Here is a 19,940-nt window from a genome sequence, read left to right as displayed (position 1 = left end):
GTGAAATCTTTGTTTAGTGTGAGCGTTGAAGGGGAGGAGATAGATTTATAGTTTAGTGGTGCGGGTTAATTTAGAACCAGCTGACTGAGCACAGCTTGCAGGAGAGCCGGGCAGGTTATAGTGAACACAAGAAGTATATGATCGGGTGAGAGCTAAGTTTATTCATAGTAGCGCCCGGCCGATATATTGGCACAGGCAACATTATTTTCAGTTTACCACAGACATATCAGTACCGGCGTATATGAAAGATTGGTAACACTTTCTATGAAGGTCATCGCTATAATGACTTATGCATATATTTATAACACGATATAATGCGTCCATAAGACTTACAAACATGCATTAGGCGCTATAGCAAAGTTCATAACGTATTCATTATTATTCGTAACGTACCTTTTGATTTACTGTTTTATAACTAATAGTAATACCAGTTTATGTCAATGTGCTGCAAGAATCTCCGACCATGTTCCATAACACATTATAACCATCGACTCTGCCTCGTTATGAATACATTTAGTCCCCATTTATAATTAGTGATATAAAATGGAATAATAGCTTATAGTAATGTTTAAAGTTATATAGCATGTCTTTGTTTGCTTTAAGTAAAGTGTTAAAATATCTATCCCTGTATAATATATTACAGGTGGACATAATACCATATGAACTAATTATAAGACCTTATAACACGTAATTGTTTGCTTTAAGTAAAGTGACAGGAAAACAACTTTTATTTATGTTTCTTCGCTTTTTGAACAGTCTGTATGAATTTTGAACATTTTGCAGTTTAGCACAAAAACACAATGTAATTACATCAAGAACAACTCATTGTCAGGGTGGTGAGAGATCGCTCAAGAGAAGACCTGTTGCCAACCAATAAGAAGAGGCTCAGATGTTGTCACAGATGAATGGCGAGCCTATGGACAGGCCCTAACAGATGCACTGGACAATTAAAGACAACCACTTCACAAATCGTAGCCTATTAAAAGACATAATTGAAATGGGAATTGGGATTACTGTTAACTAGCGCTAACTGCCTTCACTTTTCCAGCAGTTGCGGAAACAACAGACTTAGCGGACATGCTGTGACCTACACTGCACATGTCTGCCTGTCTGTTAGGGCCTGTCCATAGGCTCGCCATTCATCTGTGACAACATCTGAGCCTCTTCTTATTGGTTGGCAACAGGTCTTCTCTTGAGCGATCTCTCACCACCCTGACAATGAGTTGTTCTTGATGTAATTACATTGTGTTTTTGTGCTAAACTGCAAAATGTTCAAAATTCATACAGACTGTTCAAAAAGCGAAGAAACATAAATAAAAGTTGTTTTCCTGTCACTTTACTTAAAGCAAACAATTACGTGTTATAAGGTCTTATAATTAGTTCATATGGTATTATGTCCACCTGTAATATATTATACAGGGATAGATATTTTAACACTTTACTTAAAGCAAACAAAGACATGCTATATAACTTTAAACATTACTATAAGCTATTATTCCATTTTATATTGTAATATTTCTCTGCAAGAGGGATGTTTTCCCTTCCGCCTCTACCTGTTTGTCATTGTTCATAATAGGCCGTCCATTTGCAGTCCAATAATACAAATAATGATCTTAATCGGTCATTTCTTTGTGACACCAGAGAACATAAAACACACAAGAAGCATAGAAGTGCAACATGACCTGCTGTATGTAGTGCTGAGGATGCAGGATGACACTGCCAAAAATGTCCAATGAGTTACTTGTCAGTCCATGTAACGTAATGTTTAATCCTCTTGGTGTGTTTGTAAAAAAAAGTCAGTCTGAACACAAACTGGACCAGAACTAAAATACAACAAAAGTATTTTTTTTCACTTTGGTTCAGACAAAAATGAACCAAACCGCAGGTTTGAAAATGCTCTGTCTTGTTATACTGTCAAGTAATAATATTGGTATTCTCCTCAAAGTAATGGATACATTTTAGTGTAATAGGCTTTTGTTTTTAACCTGATGATCAGATTGTATTAACAATTTGTTGCGGAAATAATGAAATAAATTCTGGGTGGTACTTTTTTTTTTTTAAAGTGACAAACACTGACAACCCTTTGTGTTCTGTGTTTATACTTAAAATTACCTCAGACTATTGTTTCACATTCTTTTCTAGTTCACTAGTTCTTTTGTATCCGTTTCTTGTTGGCCTCTTACACAGCAGGATATCCTAGACTCTTTCTTTAAACACCTTGAAAACCCGTGAAAATCTGCTGAACTCAGCAGTGTCACGTTTCCCGAAAAAAGTGGTTTCATTTTTGTAATCTAATATTAGAAGGAGATGAGGAGGCTGCTTCAGCAGTTGTGTAATTACATGTTTGAGCGTGTTTAAATTTTTCAAGATGTTTTAAATACATTTTTCCTCCATCACGTACATTTTTAAACAAAAAATCCTCAGACTTTTCGAAAGCAATAACTTCAAACTGTATGAATCAGTTCTGTTGTAAATGTGAATAACTGAGTCATGTTGAAGAAAGGGTGAGTACAGTATTAACTCCCATGAAGCAAAAATAAGATGCAAATAAGACCTGCTGCATGTTCACTGCTGTATGGGCTTGAGTTCCCTGTTCACCGCCTGTCCTCCCAGCTCTCCTCTCTCATGGCTTCTGGACCCTCGCACTGGGAATAGATTTGTTTTGGTTCTGTCCGTTATAATTACAGTAACCCCTTAAGCTCTCATCCTTCAAAGGCCAACTATGAAGTGATAATAGAAACCACTGTGTTGTGTCAGGCTCAGGGGAGAGAAATCAGAAGCAAATCAAGTAACAGGCTTGAGCCTTGCACATGGCCTTCAGACGTGTAAGGGGGTGGACGGATGGTGAATGTTGGCTTGTGGCCGGTCATTTATTGGCACACTGTGCTTCTGTTGAGACTGTGTTATTTGTGGTGTGATATTATTTCTTCAGGATCGCTCTGCATTGTTTACTATATGTGTTATACAGCACAGTATGGAGAGTTAATGCCTTTAGCTGAGCACTTAATGTTCCCTCTAGTAGCTGTTTTGCAAATAGCAGGTGCTTTACTCTTTAATCCGCACTAATGAGAAACAACAGCACTGCTTCGAAATACATCCAGACACAGAAGGAAAGAGGGGGGGTCTGTTGCTCCATTAGGGGTTATCTGTTAAAATGTAACGACTCACAAGGAATGATTGATTTTACTTTAAATCCCACAACGTTTTTGTTTTCCCACTTCTCCCTAGCTTTTTGGCAGACTCCTTTTCAATGGGCACTCCCTCCACTGTGGAAGGTGGAGTGATATTTTAATAAAAAACTCTGATATTCTCTGAGGTTAAAGTGGTAATGTAGGAGAAAAGTGCTTGAAATAATAGTGTTTTCAGAGTTTTATTTGTTTTTCAGTCATTAATAAGACCAGAGTCTGTGCAGACATAAGAGAGTTAGTCAGATATGAGGGACTGTAATAAAGCCACTTGGAAGTGCGTGTGACATCTTAGTCATTTATGTCTGCAGTTCTTCCCCAATTTTTTGGTCTTTGAACAGAAGGAAGTATCTCAAAATACTGGTTGGTGAAAGTAGCTTATAAGTGACAGCTGTTTTTAACATCTGCATACCCTGCTTTTAATAGAGTACATAGTCGTTAATAACACAGGTACATCTGAAAAAATTGAATTTTTTCTTGTAAAAATCTGACTTTAATCTTGGAAATTCTAAGTTGTTTTTTTTATACCTACAATGCGCCTAATACGCCATCGTACCCTGCAGTCCAAATCTCTTCTTTATGCAAATATCCAATTAGAAATAACCCTGCACCAAGTCTGACTGCCCACAAGTAGAGGACTGCATCTATTAGCAATCCAGTGGGTTTGCCCAGAACCAGACAGGAGCAGCTGTCAGTATCATCAGCGCAATACAGATTAAATATATGAATGAGAGAAACTGTTACTGTTATAGGACTGTACAGGACTTACCCCCTTAACATCTAGTTTTCCCCTTTTATTCAGCTTTAAGTTTGAAAAAAATCTTTTGCACTGTTTGACAATATCAAAGAACTCTCCAATGAAGCTATATGATGTAGTGAAACATTCAAACCCAAAGACTTCATGTTTCTTATGGGTGTGAATATCTCCCTAAAATTCAACGCAACGTGTTTTGTATTTCTGGAAACTTTGAGATTTCCACTAGAACCTAAAATGTTAAACCTCTTGTTTACAAGAGCTGTGGTTTTGAACAAAGTTTGGCTGTGCAACATGTGTTTGTACTGACTAGGTTTGACTGGGTTATTTTTGTAAAGTTTAAATTTAGTTCGTCTGAATGTTCAGACTACTCGAGTATACATTTATAGATTTAATTTTAATGTCAGTACCGTGAAAGAAAATTGCTAATCTACCATCTAAACTGTAAACAGTTTATTTCTCTAGATTAAAAAATTCAGAGGGGTTATATGCCATCGTTGCAGGCAGGAGTTGGTTGTCACATCCGAATGAGCGTGCAGTATTTGTCTGATATCCTGCAAAATAAATAAAAACAGCCCTACACAGACCTCTACTCAAAGGCATAGTCAGCTGTAAAGGTTGCTTCTTTATATTGTCCTGACTCTATGAACTATGTTTTGTCTTGCAGAAATTGGCTGCCGGTGTGAACCAGTTTGCCTACACCTGCATTCAGGACCATCCCATCTGGACCAACCAGCAGTTCTGGGAAGCCACTTTCTACAGCGAGGTCCAGAGTCAAATCCGAGCCCTTTATCTTAACACCCCAGAGGAGAAAGGGGGCATCACTGCTAGGCTAAAGGTGAGGAAGATTGACTGAGTCACCATTGTGTGAAAATTCATATAAAGTCTGTTTAACCCCCCTATTTTAACCCACAATAGAGCAGAAAAAATTTAATTGCAGAAAAAAAATAATTCTAGGTAATTTCCACGCAAATATGTCATAAATGTCTTCTTTCCAGCATTTTAATTGCTGCCGTTCTTTGTCTTATATGATAGTAAACAATATATTTGGGTTTTGGACTATTGGATGGACAAACTAAAACATTTAAGGACATTAAATTGGGCTTTAAGAAATTGTGATGGACATTTTAATTATTTTCTGACATTATAGAAGTAATCTGCATTAGCAAAGAAGAAACAATTCCATCTTTGTTATGTTGTTCTGTGTGTGTGTGTGTGTGTGTGTGTGTTTATCTGTTCGGTGATTCTCAACCTGGGGATTGGTGGATCTTGAGATAACTCTTGTGGGGTCACTAGATAATAAATTGTCGAACCTCAGATTCAGGAGGAGCAATACTGATTCCGGACTGGTCGAGAAACAGTGGACCAGATCTCTACCTTTGCAGGGATTTCAAGAGAGGTCATGGGAGTCTGCCCATCCGGTGTTTTGTGAACTTGGAGAAGTCCTACAACTGTTTCCCCCGGGAAGTCTTGTGAGTGTACTGCGAGAGAATGGGGTACCAGGGGCCTTAGTACTACTTCTATAATTGGAGTGAGAAGTGAGAGCTGTGTCCATATTCTTTGCAGGAAGTCAAACATGTTCAGTGGATGTTGGGCTCCGCCAGGGCTGTCCCTTGTTACTATTCTGTTTTTGATCTTCATTGACAAAATATAAAAGCACAGCCGAGGGGAGGCGATAGTCCAGTTTGGGGACCTCAGAATTGCTTCTCTGCTCTTTGCAGATGATGTGGTTCTCTTGGCTTCATCAGACCGTGACCTTCAGGGCAAACTAGGGAGGTTTGCAGTTGAGTGGGAAGTAGTTGGGATGAGGGTCAGAGCATCCAAGTTTGAGGCCATGGTTCTCTGCCGTAATACGGCTGATTGCTTCCTACAGGTTGGGAGTGAGTTACAGCACCAAGCAAAGGAGTTCAGTTATCTTGGGGTCTTGTTCACTATTGAGGGTATAATGGAGCGTGAGATGGACAGTCTGATTGATGCGGTGTCAGCAGTAATGCAAGCACTTTTGCACTGGACCTGCAAAGCTTTTGATTTACGGGATGATCTACATTCCAACTCTCACCTTTCAGCTTTGACTGAACAAAAGAGACTGGGCCTGGGGTCAGCCTGGGAGATAAAGTAAGGAGCTCAGACTTCTAGAGGGAGCTGGATGAAAATTTATGCGGTTTGGGCATCTGATCAGGGTGCTTGTGGGCAGGAGACCTTCAGCCAGCACAACCCGGCTTGGATGAGCGGCAGAAAGTGGATGGACTTGCACCGGGTTGCACCATTTGCCACTCTGCAGGCCAACACTCTGTGGCTAGCAATATAATTAGATGATACTGCGTTTTAAGAGGGCAAGCCAAAAATGTCAAACTCAACTCCAGCTGTTTGTTCTGACTTCTCCAGGATGCGGGCAGGGTTGAGGAGCACACAGCCATGGACCTGGCGGCAGAGCAGCTGCGTTCATGGCCCAGCCTGAGCAAGGAGAAGCAGCTGGAGCTGGTGAAGAATGAGGAGAGCACTGTCTTCAGCCAGGCCATCCACTACGCCAGCCTCATGGTTTACCTGCTAGTTCCTTTGGACACGAGCAAGAACAAGCTGCTCCGCAACACCCCTGTCGCTGACTGGGAGAGCGGCAGCAACAGCATCGTCACAAACAGGTCAGGAGAGCAACAGCACAACGGGGTTCACTCTCTGAGTCAAGATGTAGGATGCACAAACTGCTAACTGTTTAACATCTTTCTGTATTTACTATCCACAAAGACCAAACATAGATTTGTACACAGAATCTGTAAGGTAGAACAATCAGTTTTATCTGGAGGAAACCTCTAGGTAAGGTTTCATGATTTGGGAGTATGTGTACCTCTCATAATAAGGTGATGATAAGCATGTGGGTGGATGTGGTGTAACTCACAGTCTACATGATACCTTCCTATTAAGCCAAATGGAACACAGTACCTCTCCTGTTTCCGGCCCACATTCATCCTGTGGGCTTAGTCCGTTACTGCACAAAACCGAGTGATGCTCATTTACTTCTGTTGGGGAGTTTCAAGCTCCCGGGGCTTCTCTACTGTCTTTACTACACTGCACTCACCCAAACCAAACAAAAGTGGAAGTGATTTCCCGTGCTCTGCAGTAAGTGGAACAAATCTGGGAAGATCCCCCATGTATGTCTTTTCTTAGAATTGAAAGGCATGCAGCCAAAAGACTCTGGTTCAATATTTCAGGTTGTTACATGTTAATAGTCGGAAGAGCACAATGTTAATATTAAAATGTATGTGATAGGCAGTAATTGAGCTTTATTAAACATGTTGTTCTAAAATCCATGTTTTATTCCCCAATAGCCCCCAGAACACAGTGTTGTTATTTAATTCTGTGTTTTGTTTCTATTTTTAATGACTCGAGAGCGAAATTCTGCGGCCAAGAATCTGTTTGTGTGGAAATTTTCTCTCATTTCTTTCTTTCATTTTTGCCCCAGACTTGTTTGTTTCTCACACTGAGGACATTTGGATCTCATCGCTCTCAGGTTGCATCACCATCTCATGTGAAACATTCTTCTTGGCTACTAGAGTCTAAGCGATTGATGCCGGCATCGCGCACAGCTCATGCCAGGCTCTCGCTTTCACTGCTCTTTATCACGGTGCATCCTCAAATCCATGTCTGTTGTCGCACACAACAACTGAGCCCTTAGATCAGATCTCCTCCTGGACATGGTGGCTTGACCTTTCTCATTTACATGTGTGTTTTACAGCATTGCCGGTAGCGTCGCAGAGAGCTTTGACACAGAAAGCGGGTTTGAGGACTCGGAGAGCAGCGACGTGGCCAACTCTGTAGTGAGGTTTGTTGCCCGGTTCATTGACAAGGTGTGCACAGAGAGCGGAGTGACCCAGGAACACATCAAGAGCCTGCACAGCATGATCCCAGGTACAGCGCTCACGGTGTTCATTCACATCTCTGCCACTGTCCTAATTTCCACAGCTTATACAGAGTAACCCTTGGATGTGTGTGTTCTCAGCTCAAGCCAACAGCAGCGGGGGCCTCTGAGCTGATTAACTCCTGACATGTTAAATGGCCTTAAAATCTGTAAATACACTCTCCTGGTTTTAAGAGCATGTGGTCGTACATGTGTTTTTCAGTACTAGCTGTTCGTGCACTTGTGTGTGCGCACATATGGTAACTGACCCCAACTTGTGACCCGTAGGCATCGTGGCTATGCAGATGGAGGCTCTAGAGGCAGTTCACAGGGAGAGCAGGAGGTTACCTCCCATTCAGAAGGTGAGTGTCGCTCTACACCTGGCTGCTGGAGCTTAAGCTGTACATGCAGTCTATGTGCAATAATATGGCAGGGTTAGCCTTTTTGTAAATCTAAACTTGCTCAGAAATATTTTGTGTAGAGGGTCAAAGTGAATGGAGGATGATGGTTACAGTGCCGTTTAATATACCTAAAAACACTCATGTGTGGGAGCTGTAGTTTTTGTACTGCTAACAAATAATTTTTTGTTGTTAGCTTGTACATTTTTATTAATAACAAGTGCTAGATAAAATAGATTTAGGAATATGGATTTTAAACTTCTGGAACAAGTCGATGATGAAAGAAACCCTTGTTCAGAGATTTTGTGGCAACAGGCCTAGCTCTGAAGCGACATCAAGAGAAGCATCCAGAATTAAATGTCATAATACTATATACCAGAGGTTTTCAAAGTCTGAGACTGTTTGCCTTCCCTCAGACAAAGCTTGGAAAAAGCACGATCTTTTTTTACTTCCATTCACCAAGCCTCCCCTGAAACAGTTTGGAGCCCCCCTGGGCAGGCCTGCCTCCCACTTTGAACCTCTGCTACAATATACTTATTTTAAGCACAGTATCCAGTATCCTCACTCTTAGTTTAGTACCAATCTCGTCCAATGTGTTTAGGTCCTTATCATACTTCTTAGATTTACCAATTGGTTTTTTGGACCCTGCTGTATTTCTGCCAGTTCTTGGTAATTCCTCTTGCAAACACTCATACTCTTACACACACTCATTCACACAGACAAACACCATGCCAGTACTGCCTTGGGAGCAACCTGGAGACCGTGGTGAGCAGTCTGTCTGCTGTACCTTGTGGCTAACTTCTCACACGTTTATGTGCTGGACAAAGCTTCCATCCTGGACATCTAGTAGCTAGCAGCATGCCAAAAAAATACTAAAGTGTGTAAACAACATGTGCTCTAGATTCGTGACAAGTTGGAATAGCAGTAGTATTGGTAGCAATAACATCGGAAGAAAAACAATGAAGGCATTTAAGGTGCAGCTCTAATAAGAAGCTGAGCTTGCAGCAGTAATGAGGTGCTGAGGGACTCTCTTCTCAGTCTCGCTGTCTATTCAAGGACGGATTCAAGAAGTTCTTATTATCTCCTGGCCAGACCTCCACTCCCCCAGGTTGGCTATGGCCTTAATGGGAAATGCTGTGAATGATCTAATGTCCCTCCTCGTGCGTATTTGTGACAGTGGAACAACTGAGTGTTTCTCTTCTGGCTTTGGAGGCCAGAAGGAGCCGAAGCAACACAGGGTGCAGACGTGTTTATTTCAGTTCATGCAGTAGAAAAATTTTGTTCATAAGTGTTTTGTTGAGAAAACACCGAAATGCGGTCAACACTCTAGTAGTGCATATCATATGAGGGACCCACTATGTGTTTTCTCTTCTTCTTTCTTAAGAAGCGCCGTTAACTTCTTCTTTGAAAGTGTACAGAAACTGATTCCAAACCCATGCAGAATAGGAAACGTGCTGCATATACAAGATTTTTACTGTTTTAAACTGAACCTCTTAACTTGATTGCTCACAGTAATGTCACACAAACAGCTACTTTTAAACTGATTCTACTACCTTTTGTTACATATGGGTTTTCATCCTAAAATGATTGATTGAGTAAGCAGAATAATATATGCAGCATTAAAAATAAAATCTGTAATGCATTATAGTTTCTTTCACATATGTGAGTTTGAGTCCGCCCCACTGGGGGAAAAAAAAAACTGATAGGAATCGACAAATTGTTTAATAAGCCTTATTCTACAAGTTAAAGAGCATCATGTCAGTCAGTGTCCATATGTTTAAATTTAGAAAAACATAAAGTGAAAACCAATTGTTACTCTATAACAAATACATTGGATAAACAGAAGAGTTCTTACTTGAAAAACAGATGATTGGGGGTTGAAATGGTAAATTGGGCTCTACGGGGAGTACAGATTTATTTTTGTTGGCAAGTTTTTCTTTTTTTTGAATGCTATTTAATGCTTAGTGTTCCTGCACGATGTGTGTTTTTTAATGGCGATGTCCATGTGAAGCTCAAATAGGTCCCAACAAGGGCATGTGGTGCTGTGATTTAACATTATGATGATTTTAAAAATCTGATTCACTGACACAAATGTTTTTTCTGAGTCTCTCATTTTGAGTTTCTTAAGTTACTGGCAGTGAAAAATGTCTAAATTGAAGCTCAGACGTGTTCATAGACAGATACAGTTTGTGCTTATGCTTCAGTCCCTGGGTATAACGTGTTATTATGTTTTTTTCCCCATCAGCCTAAGATTCTGCGTCCAGCACTGCTTCCTGGAGAGGAGCTTGTGTCAGAGGGGTTGCGGGTTCTTTTGGACCCTGACGGCAGGGAGGAGGCCACTGGAGGCCTCCTGGGGGGCCCACACATCCTGCCAGCAGAGGGAGCCCTGTTTCTCACCACATACCGCATCATTTTCAAAGGCATCCCCCATGATCCTCTGGGTAAATACTGAACCACAGCAACACTAGCTTTTAGGTCTCAATTAAATGAAAATTCACTTTTTATATGTGTTCGCAAATTATCAACGTTAAAAAGTATGTTTATGTTCTTTTGACAAAAAATGCCTTTTTTCTTGGACAGCAGCGCATTTTAAGTTGTTACCTCATCACATAATAAAAACTATTTAAACTAATAATTCGGTCCATTTATTTAAAGCATGCTATCTTTTTCTGCTCAAATCAAACAAAACATTATTTTCTAATCTGTTGAATGATCCTGTTATCATCATAAATTACAACAACAAGGTAACAATGCCTTCTCATTATGATTTAATAAAGCAGCAGACTTTACCCTGGTAAACCATACTCACCACTGTGATGATCTTTCTACACTATTAAAATTATGTTCATTCCCCATCTCTCTCTTCATTCATTTGTTGTCACCTCTGTATTGTCAACTATCTAACAATAGTATAAAGCAGAATTAAACAGAAGTTATTAGCAGGTGGTGTGTAGTGTTAGTAAGATGCTGCACCGGTCATCTCAATAATGTGACACTGATCTTTGTTACTGAATGTGTCCAGTGGGGGAGCAGGCGGTGATCAGAGCATTCCCAGTGTCCACGCTGACCAAAGAGAAGAAGATCAGCATCCAGAGCCAGCTGCAGCAGAACATGCAGGAAGGCCTGCAGCTCCGCTCTGCATCATTTCAGGTAAACACTGAAACACACTCTCATGTTAGTGCAGTATGCACACAAGTCATCAAGTTAAAGTTATTGATGTTTCTGAGATATTAAATTCACATTATTATATTAACTGTAATATAAATAACTTTGTTAACTCACTGGGCTGCCAGAGGATTCACAAAGTGCTCAAACTAATATATAAACAGTAACATTTGAAGTTATAATGAACAATCAGTGTGGCACATCTTTTACAAGCTGTCTTGTGTTTCATAATATGAGCTTGATTCTTAGAATCAAAAGGAAAAGCAATTTCCTGCCAAGTATGTGTTTTTAGTCTTTAGATGTACTGCTATAAAAGTTTTTATGGTTCATTCCTATCTTTTTACTTACACAGATAATAAAAGTTGCCGTGGTCTTGGAGTGTAGGTCGCTTAGCCACTGTGGACATCGCTTAAAGCTAGAGTAGGCAATTTATTTCAGAAGCTTTTTTTGTTATATTGTTGAAATTCTCTGTAAATCCCAACAGCAATCAATAAATCAAATGCTCTAACACAGAAATTTAAATAATCCAGTATCTGTGTGGCTGTTGCAGGACTGTAATTCAGTCCAAGTTAAATAATTGTCAGGCCTACCTGCCGACCTGCCCGTGCACTCCCTGCACATAAAAATGTGTTTTGGCGGAGTGGCTTTAGAGGGAAGCCTAAAGGGAGGGGGTGAGCTTTTTTCTCTTGCTAGTTCTCCAACGTTGCCAACCCCAGCTATTAATTTTGTTGTGCTTCCACACTCACTGGATGAGTGTGAGTGGGGGTATGCATTGAGGAAACCTCACGTGGGCTGTTTTACCAATCTCGGGGTCAGATTTGCACACTTCAGCAAATGTTTTGATGCAAAACAGAGAGGAATCTTAGCAGTGAAAAACAGACAACTCTGACCCACTGAGATGCTCCCGACCTTTAAAGATGGCATTGACACATGTCTCTTGGGAATTAGAATCCAGTGTAAATATGATCTGTTGCTTGTGTCGTTAAATCAGCAGTTTCGCTAATATTTCTCACAGTTGATAAAGGTGGCGTTTGATGAGGAGGTGAGCTCAGAGATGGTGGAGATCTTCAGAAAGCACCTCCAGAGGATCCGCTACCCACAGTCCATCTACAGCTCCTTTGCTTTTGCAGCAGGACAAACGGCACCTCAGCTAATCCTTCCAAAGCAAAAAGAGAGGAACACTGGCTTCAGGTTTGTGGTGCAGCTTTACAGCAACAAGCTCTCAACTTACTGGTTACTGGCTAATCTGCTAAACATCACTGAATTGTGATGAAGTGATTTTGCCATCTGAAATATTAGCGGAAATAAAGGCATGTCTCAGCGGTTTGTTTCTTCTCTGGAAATGTTGAAATATCCTCCCACCTCGATGCTGAAACTGCACACATTAAATTACGTCGCTTGCCCTGTACTCCTCGCAGAACACTGTCCAAAACTATTGTCAAGGGAGCAAAGAGGGCCGGAAAGATCACCATGGGCCGGGGTAGCCAGACCACACTGAAGAAGAGCGACAGAGGCAGCAGAATGACCTGGCATGAGGATGATGACATTTCAAGTGAGAGAAATGACACGTGGTTGCTGTGGAGACAGAGGGAGAACAAAAGGCTGATGAAAATGTGAAAGATTTCAACCTGTGCATGTGTGTGTTTCAGTATCGGACGATGGTGAGCCGCCACCCAGCAGCACTTTGCGAGCATCAGAGAAGTCCACCATGGAGCAGCTAGTGGAGCAGTCCTGTTTCCGTGACTACCAGCGCCTGGGCCTGGGCACCATCACCGCCAGCTCATCTCGCTCCAAGTCAGGCGAGCAGTTCAGGATCACAGCCGTGAACAGACTCTACTCCCTCTGCCGCAGGTACACACCTCTCACGCTAGATACCTGCTTTTAAAGATAAATTGTTCTACATGTGCCTCAAGACAGTTCAGAAACCTGCTGATCCATGCCGATTCTACTAATTGCAGTACAGCAGCACTGAGCTTATTAGTTTCCAGGATTTGCAGCGGGAAGCTTTGTAAGCCTCAGTATCTCAAAAGGCCAGAGGGGAGTCCTCCTTTACCTGGCAGACAGATGTTTGACTTGTTAATTGAGACGGCTGGATTCAGAGTCAGTCTGTTCTACAAAAACACACATGCTGTGAGTAATACAGACATAATCCCACTCAGATCTTTGCTGCAAGAGACCATTTATTCAGCTGCATCTCTGTGAATGCACACATAGCTTTGCTGGTGAGTTAATAATGGTAGGCATTACTATTACTACTCAAATGTAAGTCGCTTTGGATAAAAGCGTCTGCCAAATGAGTAAATGTCAATGTACTTGTGAGTTTGAGATTTCTATTCTCTTTCTCTCTGTCAGTTACCCGGGGCTGTTGGTGGTTCCTCAGGCAGTACAAGACAGCAGTTTACACAAAGTGGCCCGCTGCTACAGACACAACCGTCTGCCCGTTGTGTGTTGGAAACATCCCCGTACCAAAGCGGTGCTGCTCCGCTCAGGAGGCTTCCACGGCAAGAGTGTGGTGGGATTGTTCAAGTCGCAGAACCCATCCTCAACAGGTGTGCATTCGCAGCAGCTCGGAGGTTTTGCTTTATAGGCACAGCTGTCATAGCTGTCTTTACTTTTAACGTGTTACTTTAGCTAACTGATCACCGCGAGCTAAGTGAAGCTAACTAGCTTGCAGTGTTTTTGTTTGTAGCATTGAAGTTCATCTTTTAACATTGATTCTACCACCTGCGCAGCTTTGCTCCCTGAAACAAAAAGCCAAGGAAAAACCTTTTGACAGCTTACTTATAAAACACTTGAAATGTGGCTTGTGATTCAAAGGGATGATACAAATAAAAGTAATTATTTTCTGCCTAAATTAAGTGTTGTGTTCTGCCTTTAGCCCCTGCGTCATCCTCAGAGTCATCCAGTAGTCTTGAACAAGAGAAGTACCTACAAGCCATCCTCAACTCCATCCCCATCTACTACAGAATGAACGGAAACAACACCCTGTCCAACCGCTCCCTCATAGGCCTTTCACCAGGTACACTGCAACAGTGAACATTTTTATTTATTTGGTGAGACTAAATACCACAGTTGTCTCTTCTACCTGCCTATTTTGATCTGCCCTCTGGGAAAATTTCAAAATCATTGACCCTTTATATGTGAACCAAAATTCTAGTGTTACATTGATTGATGATTTTTTTTTTTAGATCTTCCATTTAAGTGTCCCGCTAAGCAGTACCAGTGAGCCTGCATGTGTCAGGGCTCTGAAACTGGGACACCTAAATGGAATGCAGCCATCAATGTAAAATCAGTTACTCCTGTGTTTTTTAAAGGGGTTGGGCGTGAGAAAGGTGTGTCAAAAGCAAACAGGGCAGAAGAGTGTTGGATTAGTGGAGTCTGCAGGGAGTCAGTAAGCTGTGCCTTTGAGGCTAAACTCTGGGCATTAGTTCCCTCAAACAAAGCTACGTCACCTGACTGCCCGTGCTCCCACCTGACCTGAATTTACTGTGGGATAGCCTTGGCTCCGCTGTGGGAAAAAATTTAATTTGTTTGCAAGGGACAAGAGGCCACGTAGAGTTCAATCCTTCTGATAAAGAGAAAAACTGCAGATTTGCATTCTTCAGAATTATTTTTGTCATTTGGCAATCATTCCTCTTCCCTTTTGTGTTTGCATTGGTCAGCGGTTGTTTTTCACCTACTTATCTTTGTGTGTGTGTGTGTGTGTGTGTGTGTGTGTGTGTTGTCTGACAGAGAGAGACTGTGGGAGAAATACTGTATCTGATATTTGGTAAAATTTGGAAGGAAATGTGTACAATAAAAGGTTATGTAAGAATCAAAGGACAACCTGGGGTCACTGGCCAGCTCATCCATCTCCTCAGACTTTACCTCCTCCTGCCTGTATCCTGAACATACTGGACAACATACACATGCACTGTACTGAAGCTGTGTCCATGATGCTCACATACATGCACACACACAAAAGGCGAATTATCTACATTTCAACATCATGCATCTTGTGTTTAAAGCGCTCAGTTAATGGGAAAATTGGATTTAGCTAAATTCTGCAACATAAAAATGAGTTCACTGCCAACAGACATAACTAATCATTGCAACCAGTGTTGTTTTTGCTAGATGTTGAGCATGAACATTTGTCAACTTGTTTGTGATTTGGTGCTAGCACTAATACCTTCCTGAACCTGTCTCCTAATCGGACACTTGTTGTAACCATCCTGTGTGTTGTGTGAATGTTTTGGCTTCAGGCAGTGACAGGAGGACATCCAGGATGCCAAAGATGGCTCCTGTCCATTTAGACATCCCATTCTCAAACAGCTTTACCAGAGGAGGTGAGTGTTGTACTCTTGTTTCCTATCCTACATGTCATGTATCTTCCTGCTGTTAGGCGAAATACAAAACTCAACAGAACTATTAGGTCCAGAGTGTTTAAGCATCATCCAGTCACTTTGGGGAAAGGTTACAAGGGGCATGTGTTCATTTTGCTCACATTTTAGATAATCACAATGGTGAAAAATAAACTCTATTGTGATCTGCAGTGTTCATGTCAAATGAACATTACTGTGAATGTAATCTCACTTAATGTACTGTTAAGCTGACACATCATCATGAGTGTGAAAACGTCCGAGGAAACGATCAGTAATGTTTTGTCTCAGCCAGATGTTGTACATGGTGTCCGTGCATGCCTAAGGTGTTAGTCACTGTCATCAGATGACGGTCAAAGGTGAAAGGACTTCTTTAACTGAACCCTGTATTATTTTGACGTTGATTACTGAGGTCATAAAGTTACAAGCTAACAGTGATTTAACATCAAGTTCACATTCAAGTTTACAACACAACACCCAGTAATAATAGAATATAATACATATTGTGTTCATTTCTAATTATTATTAATTATTTCGAAGAATTGCTTTTTAGTTACGTTTTAGTTAATTATTTTGGATACAGTTAAGGTGTGTTCACAAACAACGCAAATTTAATCCTCGCTACGCTTTCCTAGCGCTGGTTTTTTACACTGGACAACTGTTGAACGTTAACGCACAACACGAAAACGCAAATAAACACAACCTGTGATTACCACAGCTGTATGAACTCAAAGTAAACATTTTGCTGTGATTTAATTGCAATAAACGAATCTAACTGATGCCGAAATAACTACAACATGATGCAGATTTGTTAAACGTATGAATTCATGCTTTGTCAGGTTTGTCAGCAAGTCAGCAGGACAATAGCTTCTAAAATGTTTGTTTTCTGAATGGAGTTCTGATCGATCAGGGCTATGCTATGCTAACTTGTTCACAATAAAGTACAACGATGGCTGGAATAACATTACAGACACACATTTTGTGAACGCACTAGGTAGTTCAGCTTCCTTGCTTTCTTTTCTCCCAAGTAATGTCCAGTTTTGTCCGGTTTTTATAGAAATATGAAATAGATGTCCAACAGAGCTCTGGGTGCCAACAGACACTAACAACAACAGTGGAACAACCGGAAAAGCACGGAAGCTCGCTGCTGAGAAGCACAAGTGAAGATAAATCAACGTTGTAATCCCAAAAAGCAAAGTTAAAAGGTCATTTAATAAAAGCAGTTCACTCTGAGCTCCCCGCAGGTAAACGGCGTAATTGTCAGAGCATAATCCAGACAGACTACGGGTGTTTATTTGTCCAAAAGCTTCAACACTTCCACAAAGTTTAGCAGCTCTCCGTCGGCCAGCGGTATGTCACTCCCCCAATTCCCTGAAGCCGTTGGTGACGTCTGGACAATCTCACCGCTGATAGGCTTTCGTGACATTGTGTCATGGGAATTTCTCACTCAAGTTGAAAAATTTGAACTCAAGCGAACCAGCGAATGTCACAATAAACGCATCTTCCCGCAGCGAATTCGCATGAATTTGCATCTTTGTATTGACTTTGTATGTAATCAAGCCACATGAAACGCTGGATTCGCTTTCAGTGTGAACACACCATTGACAAATTGTGGCTCCAGTCTCGTGCACCTGTTTGATACAGACACATCTGTGCCTGATAAACTGGCACAAAAGTATCTCTGGCTCTTTGTCTTCACACCATCAATCATAACCACACACAAACATACTCATGCATGCTTTGACAATCCATCTCTTGATCATTTTGAAAAAAGAAGATATCTTTTCATTCTGTCACTTTATGTGGACCAGTCCGATCTTTGACCCTCAGCTGTAAATCTTCACTTGCATGACTGTGTATCTCTGATCTGAAATGGTTAGTAGGGTATGTTGACATGATTTATTTTTGTCGTGCCCCTCTCCCTGACCGTCATCTTCTCTCTCTACCTCCTGTATAAACAACCACCCAGTGCTTGAGTACAGAGATAAACTATTCACACACTCAAACCAAAAACCTGCCAGTAAGGAAAGAATCCAACCTCAAGGTATAGTCAAACTGTCTTTTTCCCCTGCTAGTCCTCTTAAAGCTTCCTTATCTTGCTAACACATCCTCCAAGCCTCATCCTTTTTCTCTCTCTAACCTGCTCACTAATCAGGTCACGTACTACTCTGTACTGCGCAGCAAACCCCTTAGAAAGACCTTGTGAGGCATAGTACTAATCATGGCTGACTTTGTGAGTGCTCTTCTGGGAACTGTGGTTTTTCACAAACCAAAGTGGCTGCTTTAATGTGACCTTTTCCATTGTCAATGTGTTGGCTCAGCAGGGCTGGCTGTGGTCAGTTAAGAGCCGAGTCTACACTCGGGAGGAAAGGAAGCTGTTTGTCATGGCAGACAAGTCATGAATCACACAAATGAGGCCCCTCTGATCCTGTAGTATAATGAAGCACTATTCTGTAACTGTGACTCAAAGGGATTAAGTTATGAAGTCAAATACAAGCTCTAATGTTGTGTGTGATGGCTTGTGTTTTGATTGCCTGTTTATCTCTGAGTCATATCAGGTTTAAACAGCAGTCATGTTGATCTAGAAATCAAGTGTAGCGTCAGGTGTGAACAGTTTTGCTAATGACCGTATCTGTGAAAAGTGTTACCAGCAGATTTTAAATCTTTCACTATAGCCTTCAACGTCATGATCCCGAAAGGATTTAAAGATATTCTGAATTTAATGTGGGTCCATTTAGTCAAAGGCTCTCATGTAACTGCCCTGGTTGCAGAAGCTGACATTAGTTGACAGTCACACAGGTGCAACTCAAAAGGGCTGAAAGTGTTTACTGTGAAAAATCATGTCCTTCCTGATAGTGTTACACGCTGTTTCGAAGATATTGCATGCTGGTTTTCAGGGAAATCGCTTTTGTTTCTACATTTGTTGACTTGCAAAGAAATTCCAAGAACTTCTGCTTCTAATATCTCAACACATCCGATCCACAGAGGACACTGCTTTGTTGGTGGACTGAAAGAATGAAGGTCTTTACATAATCCCTGTTGCACTGCTGTGCATGTAAACGTAGTCCGCATGTCCTGTGTTGTTTATCATTCAGTCTTAGTTTGTTTGACAGCATGTGTATATCAGTGACATTCGAACAGGCCAGCTTCTGCGTGTGTGACTTTTGCTTGCATCTGTGCGTTTGCAGGCATGTGGGCTAGCCTGCGTTCCAGCAGCAGACACAGCCATCACCAACCAGCGGGAGATGTGGGCGCCAGACTAGCAGGGAAGGATCTGGCTCCCCCTGCAGGTAGCAACAGTCTGCAGGCTCAGCTCCTGAAACAGCAAGCTGCCCTCTACGTCTTCGGAGAAAAGTCCCACTTAAGGGTGAGAATGAAAAGAAAGCTGCTCTGAGAGGCTAAGAGGACATTGGTGTGCACAATCTAATTCAAACCAAAACAACTGTTCTGCCACAAAGTCTACTTTTATGATGCCTGTAATGTCACTGTCACTAAGGTGTTGATTGATTTGTTTAAGCATTTAGGTTAGTGATGGTGTTGCATTATAGGCACTGAGTGTATACTCAACTTAGAAGTACACATTCTTACGTACACTAAGTCAGTGAGACGTTCGGTGGGAGTACTTCTACAGGAAGTCCACTCAGTTTCCTCTCCATCAGGGGCTATACTTTGTGATGTTTTGATTTTACGTGATACTGTAAATGTGTTTCCACCGCAGCATGTGTCAACGAGTTGGACAAATTATTAAAAACCCCTTTCAGTATAATTCAATACAACACCACCAAGTACAGCCTCAAAACATCATGTAGATTTTGGGCACCCCTGTTGCTTAGGGGTTAAGACGCCTCGGTGAAGTTTTGGTACTGAGTGGAAATTTGACATGTTGGATTTCTCTCTCTATTTTTGCAGGGCCTCAGAGTGGACTCCTCTTTGAACTGCGAACTGGTGCCGGTGGACTTTGCAGACACGCGGCAGGCGAAAGCCTCTTTTAAAAAGCTGCTGAGAGCCTGCGCTCCCAGTGCCACCTCGTCCGACACGGAGGACTCCTTCCTCAAAGCCTTGGAGGAGTCTGAATGGATCCTGCAGGTGAACAAACACACAAACAACCCTGTTTTTGTATTTTACCAGCGCCACAGGGACTCCAGTCAGACTCTAAAAAACTGTGTGTGAGAACAACCCAGCAGGCGG

The 19,940-nt window shown here is 41.5% G+C and overlaps 1 protein-coding gene across 2 annotated transcripts in view; it reads left to right on the top strand.

Moving 5' to 3' along the window:
* Positions 1 to 19,838, top strand: part of sbf2 (SET binding factor 2) — a gene marked incomplete at its 3' end in the record, with an annotated part of 83,726 nt that extends 63,888 nt beyond the window's left edge. The window contains 15 exon segments of one of the 2 annotated variants that reach the window (XM_038701280.1): positions 4,607 to 4,777; positions 6,325 to 6,578; positions 7,670 to 7,842; positions 8,120 to 8,193; positions 10,475 to 10,670; positions 11,252 to 11,379; positions 12,410 to 12,585; positions 12,813 to 12,946; positions 13,044 to 13,245; positions 13,747 to 13,943; positions 14,273 to 14,413; positions 15,636 to 15,719; positions 17,722 to 17,796; positions 18,941 to 19,119; positions 19,662 to 19,838. In XM_038701280.1, the coding sequence (XP_038557208.1) occupies positions 4,607 to 4,777; positions 6,325 to 6,578; positions 7,670 to 7,842; positions 8,120 to 8,193; positions 10,475 to 10,670; positions 11,252 to 11,379; positions 12,410 to 12,585; positions 12,813 to 12,946; positions 13,044 to 13,245; positions 13,747 to 13,943; positions 14,273 to 14,413; positions 15,636 to 15,719; positions 17,722 to 17,796; positions 18,941 to 19,119; positions 19,662 to 19,838 (2,361 nt within the window). 2 annotated transcript variants of the gene reach the window in all.
* Between the last annotated feature and the right edge of the window lie 102 nt (positions 19,839 to 19,940).

The sequence above is a fragment of the Micropterus salmoides genome, unplaced genomic scaffold (genome assembly GCF_014851395.1).
Source record: "Micropterus salmoides isolate LMB-PRFRI ecotype aquatic unplaced genomic scaffold, ASM1485139v1 Ms_hic_scaffold_6, whole genome shotgun sequence".
NCBI lineage: Eukaryota > Metazoa > Chordata > Actinopteri > Centrarchiformes > Centrarchidae > Micropterus > Micropterus salmoides.
Note: the sequence above shows the minus strand (reverse complement) of the source record. Positions and strands in the feature narration are given on the sequence as shown.